The sequence below is a fragment of the Chelonoidis abingdonii genome, chromosome 14 (genome assembly GCF_003597395.2).
Source record: "Chelonoidis abingdonii isolate Lonesome George chromosome 14, CheloAbing_2.0, whole genome shotgun sequence".
Lineage (NCBI taxonomy): Eukaryota > Metazoa > Chordata > Testudines > Testudinidae > Chelonoidis > Chelonoidis abingdonii.
Genome location: NC_133782.1, coordinates 5,748,639 through 5,764,947, shown reverse-complemented (window position 1 = coordinate 5,764,947; position 16,309 = coordinate 5,748,639). Strand labels below are relative to the sequence as shown.

General features: G+C 43.5%; 1 protein-coding gene across 3 annotated transcripts in view; it reads right to left on the bottom strand.

Annotated features, from left to right (window-relative positions):
• MYT1 (myelin transcription factor 1) overlaps window positions 1-16,309 on the bottom strand; it is a 104,189-nt gene that overhangs the window by 20,341 nt on the left and 67,539 nt on the right. For 2 of the 3 annotated variants that reach the window (XM_032766425.2, XM_032766432.2), the window contains exons 12-17: window positions 13,569-13,774; window positions 11,816-12,085; window positions 9,962-10,116; window positions 8,113-8,211; window positions 5,910-5,972; window positions 5,679-5,747 (exon numbers count right to left, since the gene is read on the bottom strand). In XM_032766425.2, the coding sequence (XP_032622316.1) occupies window positions 5,679-5,747; window positions 5,910-5,972; window positions 8,113-8,211; window positions 9,962-10,116; window positions 11,816-12,085; window positions 13,569-13,774 (862 nt within the window). The remainder of the gene's footprint in view (window positions 1-5,678; window positions 5,748-5,909; window positions 5,973-8,112; window positions 8,212-9,961; window positions 10,117-11,815; window positions 12,086-13,568; window positions 13,775-16,309) is intronic. The other variant, XM_032766428.2, reaches the window with a different exon arrangement.

The following is a 16,309-nucleotide window of genomic DNA, read 5'->3' as shown; positions in this document are numbered from 1 at the left end:
AGAGGTGAAAGGCTAGTTCAGTCTCCATGCTCATTCAGTCCTTTTCCTTTCTGGAAATGCTACCAATCAGGGTCCTAGCTGCTTTCATCTATGGAAGCGTTCTTACTAAGAGCTGGCACTTAGACCACCAGGCCTCTGGCTACACTGGAGAGCTCACAGTGTCACAGTTGCACCGCTGTAGCGCTGCTAGTGCAGATGGTGTAAGCCGACATTAGAGAGCTCTCCAGTGGACTTAATTAATCCAGCTACCGCTGCTCATTGGGGGTATGCTGGTGGAACACAGCGCTGTCCACACTGGTGCTTAGATCGCCATAACTTACGTTGCTCGGGGGTTGGCTTATTCACACCCTTGAGTGACTTCAGCTATACTGACCTAACCTGTAGTCCAAGTCACTTCACACGGGGCATCATGAGTTTTTTATTATTTTTTTAACATTGCAATACTACAAATCCTTCCTATACCAGCTATAAAGAAATTATTGGTTGTACATTTATGCTCAGCTTTTGCCAGATGTGCCTCATCTGAAGGTACATCATCCAACATTCAAAAACATAAATGAAATTAAGGCATGAAAGGAAAATAAGAAGAGCACATCAATGCAGCTCATTCCCCAACCTTTCTATGATCATTTAAAATGGCATGAAAGCTGAGTTTGGCTTAAACTGTTACCAAGCAAGAGATAAATGAGCAAGTCAAACAGTGAGTAATTAGGGCCATGGAAGCAGTGAAAAAAGTGTTGGAATATGAATTGTGATGAGCAGAACACTCTTGCTGCAAATGTTGTAGGTAATGCGGCAGAAATAAAAGTTGTCATGGGGACACACAAAAGATGTGAGTAGCTCTAGCAGAGGAAGTGATTTACCTGCATGCCAGCCTGCAAATTAGCTAACAAAAGTTTTGAGTCAAGTTTCAGTATCTGAATGAGAACTCACTGGGGATATGTGAAATGAATTGGAGGTTTGCCATTCATTTCAATGGGAGTTTGAATACCAGAGAGAGAGAGAGAACTCCTTTCTGAAGATCCAGTCTCCTACACTTCGGCTTGTCTGCACTAGAGAACACAGTCATTGGTGGCTAATTACAGATGTAGACCCTACTCCTAGTGTAGACAAGCAGAGTGCTGTAAGCCAGAATTTACACTAATGCAGCTCTCCCTGCCTAGCTGCCAGGGTAGGTTGCACCACTACAAACTACTGCTTATAGTGGCTTTGCCTGTCTACACTAGGGATGCACCAGTTCAGGTTACCCAGGTGGCTGTGGTTGGGTCACATCTCCAGGGTAGACAAACCCTTAGACTGTGAACTCTTCATCTTACAGTTTACTCTGGTTGGACATATTCTTAGTCCCTTCCTTTTAAGGCATAAGGGCCTGATTCTGTGTGACTGAACATGGGAGTTTTGCCACTGGTTTCTCTGGGAGTAGAATTCACCCCTAAATGCCCAGCTACTTAAATATCTCCAAAATGTACCCATAAAATAATGCTCAAACTTGTATCGTGAATGTGGCTCCTGAGCCCATTCTATTTTGAACACAGCTACATAGTCACATCCCACACAGTCAACAATTTCGTTTTTGCCTACTACCGTGATGTACATCTCTGGCTTCCTGCCAATACATTTGGGTGTCAGCATGGAATCTACCATGATTAAAGCTGCATGATCCTAAGATAAATACTGGGAATGCCTTTTTTTCATACCTTTTCTATAGGTGTCCAGACCAACTAAAGCTGAGATTTTGAAAGATGCCTAAGCATTTGGACTAGAGCTGGTTGGAAAATAAAAAAAAACTTTGTGTGAAAATTTTATCCCTGTTTTGTCAGAACATTTCACCTTTTTCAACCAGCTGTGATTAGGGATTGGAATGTCCAAATCCTTTGGACAACTTTCAAACTACAGGCCTGGGAGACTACAGGGCACCAGGATTTTATGTATTTTAAAATCTGAAAGTAGAGCTATTTCTTTGTAGTTCTAGGGTTGTTTTAGATACGTATCACTGACGTCTAATTCCATCTTGCCTCTCAGTGCCTTTAAAGAGGAGAAGAGAATTATCTGCTTTTTATTTTTAATTATCTTCAAAGAAATCATCCCTGACAGATACCTCGTATTGGATGTTTTGGCCTGCAGCTAATATTTTATATCTGAGAGATTAACCCCTGAATTTATAATGCTGCTGACACAGCCTTATCTACAATTATGAAAAAGGTGACACTATAATAACAGTAGTATCTTTGGAATCTATTTTCCCCTTTTATAAATGTGCTAGGTTTGGAGATTTAGTGCTAGCCAGGATTTCTCTGGTTTGTATCACAGGTTGATGTTAGCACCAGACCATTAATGTGTTCAGGTGAAAAATGTCAATTTGGGGTATCCATTGACCAACAAATTTTCTGAATAAATTACAGTTTCAGATACACCTGCAGCCAATACCTTTTTGCTGATCCACAGCAAATATGGTCAATGTTCCTAATAAAATTTAATGTTTCTTAGCAGTGGTGAAATAATTCAGTGGTCATTCTTTTGGCCACTATATAAAGCATGGAGGAATCTTGCTTAAATAAAGATCTCTTAAAAATATTACCTGTATTGTACTTAGCACTGACCATGTAGATACTGTGCTTTCCACTTCCATAACAGAGTATTAACATTAACTAATTCAACCTCCCAATACTTCTATGAGGTAGATAGTCATTTTCCCCTCCATTTATATGGGTATTTTCATTTCCAGAACTACCCAAAACTAAAGGGAAATATCAGAGGCAAATGTCAAGACACAAAAACATATGTAAACAAAACAAATGAAAAAACACCACAAACACCATCTTTTCAAATCTCAGAAAAGGTTTGATTTAGTTCAGTGTTTCAGCTCAGTTCTTATTTTATCCAAACTACTTTTACCCATCCCTACCTTGTGAAGGAAAAAAACCAATTCCATGAGGAAACACATTTCAGATTCAGGATTCTAAGGTGGTATTGCTATAAAGGGTAGTATTAGAATATGGCAGGGGGTGGGGGATTGTTGTTGTTGTTGTTGTTAAGGGGGTGGAATAGATTTTAATACCATGCTAGTAAAGCAGCTACAGCTGTGCATACCTAACATCCCTAATTAGGTAGGACAGCCTCTAGGTTTTTGAATAAAATATTTACCATTTTCCCCTCCTGTCCCTCCATTAAGCATTCCTGGCCCAAAGTATTTCAGTGCAGTTAAAAGCCACGCCCCTATTTTTAACTTGGCACTTCTGGAAGAGGCCCCAAAAGCTGTACAGACATGAGGAAAAATGCAAAGAGAAAGGAATTACACCAGTCTGACTATGGAAGAATCCCCCGTGTTGTAATAAAACTTTTATTTTTAACATGACATAGGGCCACATTTTTAACACGTAAGCCTCAAGGACCACCTAAAAAAATGTATTTTCAAGGGGTTATAGTATTTGTGGATACAATGGCTGCTTATATGCAATTGACCAATTTACATTTGCTCACATGACACATTTGTTGCACATGCTCACATAAACTCAGTTCTGTTGTTGTTTGTGCAGCCACATGTTGGGCAGCCACATTTGGAAATTCGATACTGTAGGATCAGAAGTGAGGGGAAAAGTGATTGTGAAGAGCCTGATAATTCTGGGTCAATAATACATTCACCCAAAGACACGCCTGAGTATCTGTTAAGCCTCTCAATATTTCTTAACTAGAGGTATTTAAACAGGTAAGCATTAATACATAGCTGACCAGATGTTAAAGAAGGCACAACATGCATTAAGATGGGGAGGGGAGAAGTAGGTTGTGCCTCAGCAGGAGTAAGGAGCTTTCCAGTAATTATATAAATTAAACTTCTGTTTCATCCAAGGGAGGCTCACAACTTAGACATGTCCTAGAATAAGGCTGAATTGCAAAGTTGGTTGGAAAATAGGTTTTTGAAAATTTCAGTTAGTTGAAAACCCAATTTTCCATAGAAAAACAGCTTAAATGCAAAAATTTCCATCAGCCCTACTAAATTATCTATTGGAGGTAGTGTACAGATAGGAGATCTGGGTTTGATTCTCCACTCTGCTGCTCACCGTCTATGTGACCTTTGAAAATTTAAGTAATTTGCTCATTCTTCTGTTTCCCCTCCTTTCCTCTCTGTCTTGCCTATTTAGATGATGAGCTCTGCTGGGCAGAGACAGCCTTTTGCTATGGGCCTGCGCAAAGCTTAGCACAAAGAGACCCCAATCTCAGCCGAGACATCTGTATGCTCCTGTAATACAAATTCAATTAATAATAATCATTATAATATCCACACAAAGTTTTGCTGAATCCGAAGTGAAAATCAACCAACAAGAAAACAAATGGCACAGACTGGCTCCATCTAATATATATAGACTAATGATTCACAGTGCTTTGTTTTCCAGGTTTTTTGGAGGGATATTAAGTATCCTGCCGCACCTTTGAAAAAAAAAATCTAGAGGTTTGGCCTGGATTTTCATTAGGGGAGAGAAGTTATGACAAATTCTGACAAACTCTCCTATAAGCCTTAGGACCCTTATTAAAGATTCTGAGCCAGAATCTCAGCTTGGGTAACTCAGTGTAGCTCCATGAAGGTTAATAAGGATTTGGGAGGGATGAAACCATTGGTAGAGTAGAGTTGCATGCAGGGCCGGTGCTACCATTTAGGCAGCCTAGGCAATCGCCTAGGGTGCCAGAATTTTTGGTGGGCAGCATTTTGGCAGAGGGGGCGGTAGGCGGCTCCGGTGGACCTGCCGCAGTGGTGCCTGCGGAGGGTCCGCTGCTCCGTGGCTCCGGTGGAGCTGCTGCAGTCGTGCCTACAGACGCTCGGCTGCTCAGCACGGCTCCGGTGGACCGCCCGCAGGCACGACTGTGGCAGCTCCATTGGAGCCGCGGACCACCGGACCCTCCGCAGGCACCACTGCGGCAGATATACAAAAACAGTGCAAATCTAAACTCCAATGAAATGCTTTGGGCCAGTTAATTGACCTTGCTAGAACTGTACCTATTCGCAGCAGCTGAGAATCTGGCCCTATGAATGACGGTGCTTCTGCTCTCTCTCTCTCTCTCTCAAATCAAATTCCCATTGAAAGTATGGAAATAGCTCCCATTTGGTAATGAACAACACCCAACATTTTGCATGTAATTAGGTTGTCAGGTTGCTCGCAAAGAGCTAGCTTCCTTCTGATGCTGATGGGTAACAAGTATTTTACCAACAGCAATTCTGTACAGGACAGCTATGACACTATATAAAGTGGTTTAGGATAAAGATAATAGTGTTACATAGGCTACAGGAGATCAGAAGGAGATACCAAGTGAAAAGAAAACAGCACATTTCCACTGCAGCCAACAAAAATCTGCCTCGGGGTTAAAATCATACATCTGACCATCTTCATGGAACTTCAACTTCCACAATAAGACTTTCTGAGCATTGATGCTCTTGCCTTATTATTAATATTATTATAGTTTAATATGTATATTACCACAGTGCCTAGAAGCCCAAGTCATGGACCAAGATCCCATCTTAACCTTTCTTCCTCTTCCCCAAGCCAAGGGAAGTTGTTTGGCTCACACACTGGGGATCCATGAAGGCAGATTTTGATTGGGTTTTCTAAAGATGAGGGGTAGGTGGAAAGCAAGAGCATAGCACAAGGGAGAAAAAAAAAGGAGATTTGAGTTTAGCGCAAACATACTTGAGGTCAGCAGAGTGGGCAGCCATCAGGTTTCTGAGGCTCTTGTCAGCAAGAGGACAACCAGAAAGGCTGAAAAAGAGAAGAGATGGAATATCTGGATAAGCCCAAAAAAATTAAGAAAAAGAGGGGAAGGGCGAAGGAAGGGGAGAGGGAAACAGAACCAAACCATCCACACGATTAAAAAAATATGTAGTCTAAAGAGTCAGAACCTGAAACAGTAGGTCAACAAACCTGCGGTGAGAGGCATAGTTTCCAGTGATGTGTCCACTGCCATCACAGCCTGGGGTAGGGCAACTGAACAAAAATAATAAAAAGTGTAAGTGCCAAAAAGAAATAAACTCATTGAAAGATTCATGCATGGGTTAAAACAGGGAAGAAACCGTTCTTGGTTGAAAAATAAAAGAAATTTGGTTGGTGTGTGGGCCAGGGCTCTTGGGGTAGGTGAAATACCGGTGTGTGTTCTGGATTTTGTTAGCACAGCTTAGCATTGGCCTTGATATTTACTTATTAGTGTTAGCAGCCAGTAGAAATCTGTACAAATAAACCAACTGCTTCCTTTTTGGCCTGCTCTCTTTCCCTTTGTTCCCAAAAGGCCACAGCGACCTTTCCTTCTTTGAAGGAATTTGTGGCAAAATATGAAGAATGAGTAAAAAGATTGTTTGCTTGGGGTATTTTGTTTTTGTTTGTGTTTTTAAAAGGAGGAACTAAAACAGCCTGAATGGCATTGTAAATGGAAAGCCAGCTTTACAGATTCGGTATTGCCAGTTATCGTGGTTTTTATCGCAGTCTTGTGACATTTTGTTAGAACCCCCAGCTGGTGGAATCAGGTGATTATCTGCGAATCTCAGCTTTCATAGAAGTACAAAAGGGTAGGACTGGAAGAGACCTCAATAGGTCATCCAGTCCAGCCTCCTGCACTCAAGGCCGGACTAAGATAACAAGTGACAAAGTGATGGTCTAGTTATTACAGCTTTCTTTCTTTCTTCCTCTCAGTTTCTAGCGCTCAAGGGTGCAGAGAAAAGCTTGAAAATGTGAATTCTAAATGTTCCATCACCTGAAGGCAGATTAAAAGACCTCAATTTAAAAAATAAATCTCATGATATCTGGGGCTTCGCTCATAATTGTTGAACACTTGGAGTTGGCCATATTGCAGAAAGATGGTTTATCCTGGATTTGTTTTATATCTCTCTACCTCCCCACTGCTTCCCAATGAATCTTATAGGCAATGGGACACATGTAGTGGTTTGTGGTATTCAGGAAATAAAATCCATAATGCTGCATGTGATTGCACAGCTACATTTGCTTACGGTGGGGCTTACTATAACAGTAGCCAAACACAGTCTTCAAATATGGATTCCTGGGTTCAGGACCGTATCTGGGAATTAGTGCTAATGAAATACTTTGGGCTGGATTCTAGCTCCCCCTGCATGGGTTTGCAAGGTACGGTGGGGGTTTTAGGGAGCCATCTTCCTCCATCCCTGGTTCTCCATAAGGACCAATGCTGGGAGAGCCAGAGTGCCGCTAGCAGTGGTCAGTATGCCAAATGGGTCAGGACATGGCCATGGCTAGTGGAATGAGGGCATGTGACCAGGTAAAAGCAGCAACTGGAAAAGGTTGAGAGATCCCTGCCTGTCACATGTTTGGGTGGAGTATACAAGGAAGAAGAAGCTGGGTCCATGGCTATCACAGGGGAAGATCGTGACCTCTTGAGGCTTTTGGGTATTATGGTCAGTGATTTCAGCAGACCTGTTTTATCCTGTTGTCTAACTGTCACGGTAAACAATAAAAAGCACCCTGAGGAAAGGGACTTCTGAAGGACTTGGGCATGGAATTTGCTTCCCCTCCCCGGCTGCTGGAAAAGCCCACCAGCCTCCAGGCCAGTGCTGGGGGAGCACAAGCTACACCTCCAAAGAGAGGTGCAAGATCTGCTTCACAGTGAATTCCCTCAGCAGACCACAAGCATTGTGTCTGCCTCAGCACTCCTGTAATATGGCGTCCCTCCCTGCCCTTCCATAGAACAGCTTGCCCAGCCATGGTACAGCTCTCTACATAGAAACAAGCCCAATGACTTAATGGTAGTGTTAGACGCTATTATTCATGGTTCCAAATTTGGGGCCTGATCGTATCCCTAACTGCCCAAGCTGGAGGGACTGAGGGAGTTCTGCAAAGATAATGCCAGCCCCCAACCCTTACGGGGAGGGAGTGTCTTGCATCAGCCTGGAGCAACCATAGTAGATGCACAAAGCAATAATGACAGGATCTGATCAGAGGGTTGTAAAACATGGCACTTTTGAGAGTGGGGGAGAGTAGAAACACCAAGAATGGGTTGGGGGAAAGGAGATGGCTGTACTCTGAACACAGAAAGAAGCAACCCACATCAATACACAGTGCACAGGAACTGGATAGATTCTTGGTACTAGGGCAGGACAACTACCTCATAGTTTGTCCATGATGATGGTCCTGGGACTCCCGTTTCTGATGCCCCACAAAACAACTTGTTTTATACCCTCTGCTGTTGCTGCCTCCACTCCCTCTGCATTATAGGACAAGGGGCACATGCAAAGGTTACTCACACCAAGATACAGAAAGGAAAATCAACCTAAAGTCCCCCTCACAGTAACAAAAAAAATATCATCACTGGAACTACGATTAATTTACAGATGTTCAACCAACAATATACATTGCTGTGTGGCATTAGAGACTTGTATGGGTATGGTGGCCATAAACATTACAGAAATGGGCAACACTTTCCCAGACACTTGCTACCAGCATCTTGAGATGACGCAGGGAGCATATGGACACGAAAACTTAAATCTACATGACAAGTGAGTTTGCTCATGAATGGGCTGCATCCAGTGCATGTAGTTCATGGCGAAAGGATCAAAGACGACTTGTGTCCCTGGCATGGAAAGGAAGCTTGGAGCTGCCTAGAACACCAGGAAGGTTCCTTTCCAGAGTTGTTCATTGCTATGAAACAGTCTCCCTTTGAATACTGCCAGGGGTCAGGGAGAACTTGGCGTACCCACCCCCAGAAATTGATGCTCACAACATTTCTGGAAAAAAAAAAAAAACTTCAAAATTTTACCTATGGGGTTCGTTATGTGTCTTGCATATGTAGGGAGGATTCTTTTCCCTCTTCCTCTGCTCACCTGGGACTTCGACATATCCCCCGTTTCCTCCCAGCATCAAATACTCCCCTTCAAACCTCCCACTTGCATAGCCAAATAATGAGCTAGACTGAAAGAGGTTACCGAAATGAAGGCTTGTTGTGCCCTTCCTACCTTATATTTACAAAGGTCAGAGTTACTCTGGAAATAAGCCTAGGAATAATAGCTCCATTGACAAGTTTACTTTACTTTGGGGATCAGCCTGCCCCACCTTGCATCTGAACAGTTTACTCCAGCATTCCTTCAGATTAGACCTGGGTCCAAGCTGCAGAGTTTGGATCAGGATCTGAATTCTCCCTTTTGTTCACATGAGCAATAGGGATCCAGGGTCTTCATCTTCTCCTAAGGAGAGGGATCCAGCTGAAAAGTTCTGGATCCAAACTTTCCAAGTTTCTAGGGGCATTCAGGTCTGGGGTTTGGTTCAGGGCCCTCTCAAATGTAGCACACAGTGCTACAGTATACAATTGCGTTGTTTCAATAGTATACATTGTAGGGTCTTTATAGCTTTCTTCAAGGGGACTGTACTCACTGCTCTGTGTTGCCAAAAAACATTGTTCCACTAACTGAGATGGCTGCAAGACTGCCTGCTTACCGGCCTTTCCAACTCTGGGTATGATGGCACTGGGTTCTGAGCACCAGCTGGGAGGTACCAAGATCCCTTGGCCACATTGACTTCAAAGAATAGTTTAGCATCTCATGCCCGAGGAGGCAGGGTACTGGGCATACTCTTTCCCTCAATCACTGCACAAGTTTTAATTTGAAGGGGAAATATATAGGGAAAATGGTCTTGGAAATTCCGTTTTCACAGACACTTTCATGAATCCTGGGACCACAGAGCTTTCAACTAGGTTCTTTTAATCATTACATAGTTCCAGGAAGACCATCTGCGATAACACTTCATCTTGATAATCAAAAGTAGTCAGAGGATGAGATTTCTCTTGAAGCTTTCGGTTTGAAGTGTTTGGATTAAATAAGACCATCACAGTATGAAACAATGTTGAACATTTTAGTTATGTGCTTTTTTTTAAACTGATTCCCACCTCCCCATCCTTCCTGGCTGTCCTGAGCATTTTATACATTTCACTTTGGCTCTGCCATCAAAGAGGCAGGACTTACGTGAGTAGCTCCTTCTTGATGTCCTTGGGAAGGAATTTAAGCTTGAAGTTGGTTAAGGTAACTTCCCCGGGGTACTTCCGTTCTTCAAAGTTCTCCTCTGACACTTCCTGCTCATCTGCTTCCGAGGAGGCAAAAGAATGGGCTGCAGGCTCTGACTGTAAGAAACCAGTGGGAATATCATCTTTACTGATCTACATCCTGTGAACACGGCAGGGCTGAGGGGTCAAAAGAGTCCATCTATCCATTGTAGGCCTTTCTATAGCTCCCATCATCTGAACACCTCACAATCTTTAGTATATTTATCCTTCCAACAGCTCTGGGAGGCAGGGAAGTGCTTTTATCCCCTTTTTACAAATGGGAAACTGAGGCACAGAAAGGCTAAGCAGCTAGCCTACCATCACACAGGAAGTCTGTGGTGGAGCAGGGAATTAACGCTAGGTTCCCAAAGGGCAGGCAAGAACCCTACTCACTGGATCATCCTTCCTGTCAGGAATTCTAAACGTCTGGTGCCTGCTTCAGGTCTTGCTCCCACTGGATGTTCGCCAGTGTAATTTCACTTGAGTTGCTGCTGATTTACCCTGATGTCACTGAGATCAGAATGAGACCACTGGGTTTATAGTAACTGATTATTTCTCCCCTCCGCTTGGCTCATTAATTCACACTGCAATCCTCTCAGTCAGGAGTGGGGAAACTCACTGTACGTGACCTTGCAGCCACTTGCACATTTTGGGTCAGATCTTGGTCCCCAGCTCCAGCCTCTCCGTCCCACTCCAGTGACACAAAGGAGAAGGAGAACAGCCCTAATCTGATGTTAAAGAACTCCTAGGGGATGCAAAGCAGGCATAGCCAGCTTTATGCCATCTACTGCAGAGGGGCTTTCCTGAACAGGCTGGGGTAGAAGGGGGCATGGTCTGAGCACGCTGTGCTGTGGTGATCCCTGGCTGGGGGGAACAGTCCCTAAGGGATCACTCCAATCTGCATAATTTAGAGCAACTGTTAGGTTGCTTTAAATCAGGGGTCAACAATCTTTGGCACGCAGCTCACTGGGCCAGTTTGTTTACCTGCCATTTTCGGCAGATTACAGCTTCCACTGGCTGCGGTTTGCCGTCCCAGGCCAATGGTGGCTGCAGGAAGCTTTGCAGGCTGAGGGACGTGCTGGCTGCTACTTCCCGCCGCCCCCATTGGCCTGGAGTGGCAAACTACGGTCAGTGGGAGCTGCGATCAGCCGAACCTGCAGACATGGCAAGTAAACAAACTGGCCTGGCCTGCCAGGGTGCGTACCCTGGCGAGCCATGTGCTAAAGGCTGCCGATTCCTGCTCTAAATTATGCTGGGTGTCTGATTCAGCCCCAGGTCTAGGATGGCAGAAAGGTGGCTTAGAAGTGTTTCCCCTTTCACCCTGTGTCCTGTGCTGGGTGCAGTCTGACTGGACCCAGGGATCTGGGCCAGAAGGTTTAAAATTTGCATGCAACTTCAACCTTATCACATCTGCATTCTACTCAGGAGAGATGGTGAGAAAAGGAGCAGGAAAGAGGAACAAAACAACTAACAAAAACAGAATGAGAACTGGAGAATGGAGTGGGCAGAGTAAAAAGTGAACAGAGAGAGGCTGAAAAAGGATCAGAGAGGCAGGGAGAGAGAGAGAGAGAGAGACGAAGTAAAATAAACACAGTCTGGGTGGGATTTTCCAAAGTACTCGGCACTGGCCTAAGTCTTCCCCCATTGAAATCAATGGCAGTAAAATGCCCCAGGAAGCCAGAGTCACTGGTCTCTAGAGGGGAAACTTATTACTATAGATCACTCTCTGCATCTCAGTGGAAAAGAGACCTAATTACAAGGTCCCATCACCGCTCACCTCTTCCGGCTCCTCTTCCCGCTGACGATTGGGTTTGGTGTAGTCAATGGGGCCATCCCATTCATCCTGACGGGAGGTCTGGCTGGACTGGGGTGAGGTCATGGTGCTGCTAGTGGCACTCGTGCTATTTTGGCGTTGGGACACATCTGGGGACTTTACACTGGGACTGCTGCTGCAGCTGCTGCTGCTGGGGAAGGTGCTCTCCCGTTTGCGATGCTTGTTCATGCTTAAGTCCAGCGTCCCATTTTCATCCACTTCAATGTCCATAGACTGAAAGATTGGGGACAACATTCTAAATGAGCCACTGCAATCAGTTTTCGGAGTGTATCTTTTGCTTTACAGGACAGGCAGGGGCTTAAAGCAATATGGAGTAGTGGGCACTAGCATGCCATCCGCTTTCTTCAAGCTCTGACAGTCAATGGGATGGAATGGGGCAGAATGGGATTTCCTCTTGGAAATGTGCCATGTGAATATGTCCCAGAAGTGACTGCAACATCTGTTTGGAAGGGATCCTTGTCTTGGACAGGGACTATATACCATGTTCTACAGACACTGTTGTGGATACTGACCTATTTTCCAAATGAACAATCAAGGACTTTTTCTTCCAAACAGGACATGCTGAATATGCAAAAGATGTACAACATACAGCAAAAGTGGCAGCAGAGCCAGCACAGGCACTCATTAGGTTAGCATGCCAGCGTATTACTCCCAATTTTTCAGTTTAGGCCTTATTCTGCAACGTGCTGAGTGCCTTTTGATGGTGCTAAGTGCCTTCTGTTGCTTGAGGTACAAGCATGCATTACTGCTAAGGATGTAGTAATGCATCCTCAGTAGTAATGCATGCTTGTACCTCAAGCAACAGAAGGCGCTTGAGGTACCAGGGGCTTGTGAAGTCAAGCTCCAATAGTACCAGTCCCATCGAGCCCTCAAATACAGCTGGTCAGGAATTTTGTCTCTAAATGTTTTTTCCACATAAAACGTGGCCTCCTCAAATTTGACATTTTCCATTTTGCAAAAAACAAAAAAAACATTGATTTTCCATTGGGAAGAATCTAAATGAAACATTTAATTGAGGGCCAGTTTGACAATAACCTGCATTTATTTGAAGGCCAAGACCATAACCGGGTTTAAAAAAGAACTAGATAAATTAATAGAGGATACCTCCATCAATGGCTATTAGCCAGGATGGGCAGGGATGGTGTCCCTAGACTCTGTTTGCCAGAAGCTGGGAATGGGCGACAGGGGATGGATCACTTGATGATAACCTGTTCTATTCATTCCCTCTGGAGCACCTGGCATTGGCCACTGCCAGAAGACAGGATACTGGGCTAGGTGGACCTTTGATCTGACCCAGCAGGGCCATTCTTATGTTCTTATGATGCGGTGCCTCAGGGGAGCTGTAGTTAAGATGTCTTCTGTCCCTGTTTTCCCTCATTGGCTGGGCTTCCTGACTAGAACTACACCTCCCACCATGCATCAGGGTTTCCCCTCTGCCATTTTGAAAATCAAAACTTTTCAGAGCTTTTTGTTCTGTGTAAAGTTTTGGCATTTTGTTCTGATTCGGGATGAAAACTGATGTCAAAATATCAACATTTCCCTCAGGCCAGAAATTCTGATTTTCAGCCAGCTCTGGTTTTAAGTATATTGAAGTTAATTACCTGAAGATCTTTTTTGAACAGTGTCCTGTTTACATTGTCTTTGCTGTTGCGGATTTTACCCTCAGCCCCCCGCATTTCCTTGCAGTCAAGCTCACCTTGCTGGGAAGATCTTGCTGCTTGGTACTGAGATTTTCTGGCATTTCCCAGCAGCGGGTGGAGAGATTTAAAATGGCAGTGGCAGCCATATGTGCGGCCTCGGCATCGTGAGAGTAGTCGAAGCCTGTAGAGGAAGATGAAGTGCTCTTCACATAACTGCTGGAAGGGCTGTGGCTGGGGGAAGAGGCCTTTGGAAAAGGTTTAGCTGCAAAAAGGGAACAATACAGGGCTGATATATAACTTACACATGACCGTTATAAGCAAATCAACCCCATGCCACTGATTTCAGTGTATATGGATGCTACTGCAATGGCAGCCTTTTACTTATTATAAACCTGTCAGCAAATGTAGTGCTCCTGGAACTGAAGGTGCTAATAGCTGGGAACTCATGCTCAGGTGTGCTAAGGTGAAAGGTTGCTGCATTAACTGACTGCACCATCAAATTCGCAGAATACTGTAGCCCTCTTCATTAAAACCATACTCCTGTACTATCCTGAGGCCTTCAAAGGGGAAACAATAGTGAATCTTCACTTGTTTTTTCTTTTGCTTTCTCAAAACTTTTACAGCATATAATTATACAAACATATATAATTTTTTTTTAAATAATCACATTTTAACAGCAAAACCATGCCAATCACAGCTATAAAATTTGACTTTCTGATGATGGTTTAGCTGTGCTAAATCTCCTAGAACATATTTATACTGTCTAGAACTACATTGCCCTGTGCATTATTATATACTGAGTCTGACCCTGCCAGGTGCTGAGCACCCTCGACTCCCATTAAAACTAGTGGGATGTAAGGAGACTCGCCATCTCCCAAGATTAAGTCAATATAAATCATGGCCCCAATCTTGCAAACCAATCCATTTGGAAGGACTCTGTCATCCACATAGAGGCCCTTGGAAGTCAGTGTCTCTGTGTAGGCGGAGGGTCTTCTCACATGGATCCAGCTACAGGATGGGCTCTGTACTTCCAAATTTACATGCCAGATCCTGAAGTTCTTGGTCAATTTTTCCTTTCCCTTATCCAACCAAAACTCCCATTAACTTTGGTGGGAGTTTTGCCTGTGAAAGGCCTGTAAGATTTGGCCTATGTTCGCAAAGCAACTTGACAAGCCCAGATGAAGGTGCCATAGCAAAGCAAAATGATTTTATTATTCCCATTATGAACTCTAAAAATAAGACAATATAAACGTCTAATCTTTTCAAGGACCACTTCCCTCCTCATTGTGTGTGTGCATAACGCCTATTGACATTAATAGGAGTTATGTGCACACATCCCTCTGGATGAAGAGCTCTTTAAAATAAGTCCTTAATGAAAGGAACAAATTTGACTGCTATGATTGGCAATCATATTAATCTTGTTGCTCTGATTGGGAGTCTTGCCCAAATGGTTATTCTTGTGCGTTTTTTGTTGTTTTTTTTTAAATTTTGATCCAGTATAATCCATGTCTTTTGGTGGGGTCGGGGTATTTGTAAGCATAACCTGACAATATCCAGAATGGTGAGATGCCAATTTCAATTTCACACTGTACACTCAGAGATGCTTTTCCATTTCATAAGTATTGCTAGCACTAATGGACTTGCAATCAGCAAATTAGTAAAAATGAGTGATGAGAAAAAATAGAAAGAATTATCCTAGTGGGGCTGCTGGAATTATTTTTGTCAGTACAATTACCCTGAAAATTCTTTGCGAATATTGCAAATAACACAATCTATTCAGCAGCAGAATCACTTGTGCTGGGAAACAAATTACTTTTCCATCAGCCCTAACCCAGGATGACAGTGGCAGTTGTGCTCTCTGGCCTCCATCCAATTTCATTGTCTGATCCTTTACAGATTTAGTACTGTAATAAAAGGGAGCTTCCACTGTAGTGCAACAACCAGGATGCTTTCAAGCATGAGCACTTTTTAGAGAGCAGCTGCGTCAAGATTAAACAGGACTCTGAAAGTGGGATTAGCTACAAAGAGAAAGCCCTCTTGAGGCTGCTGACTTCTGCAAACTGGTTTCCTAAATCTTTTTTTTTTTTTATGCTTTAAAAGATGGATCAGCGTGCATGTGTGGAGACTAATGGAGTAGGAACATTAAACAGTGAAACTGCATGAATCTGCACTGGCCATCCACTACAGAGGTGTAACATACGATTGCTAATTTCAGCCCACTATGTCCATCTCAACGCCTGCACCTAAAGGTCCACCCTCAGGGGGGTTATTTGATCATTTCATTTTACACATGCATCTAACTGGAGGCTTCCTTTGGTCAATGGCTCTGCCAAGTCATGCAAAATCCTTAGTATGTAAGAGTGGTAGGTAGATAAGACAGATAAGATGTTAGATAACTGATGGCTAGAAGGTGTATGGTTAATACAATATAATACATGAGACAAACAGGTAGAATATCTTAGTTAGATATCAGATAGAGAAGAGATGAAATATAAGCCAACTAGCTAGAATAGAAACGGATGGATGAATGGAGGAATATATATTAGTTGTAAGATATTAGGGACAAACTGGAGGCTACTGTGTAATTTATCTCACCTATAGATATTGTTCAGATGAACATATTCAGGGCCGGATGCAATTCTCCCCAAAGCTGAAGCCAAAGAAACTGTCCTTTGGGCTAAGGACTTCATAGACAGCTGTTCTTATTTGTCCCATTCCCTTCCCTCAAATACACCTTCCTAAGAGCCACAGTATTTTCTGGTCTGTGATATCTGATGATAAAGTACAGAGCACTCAG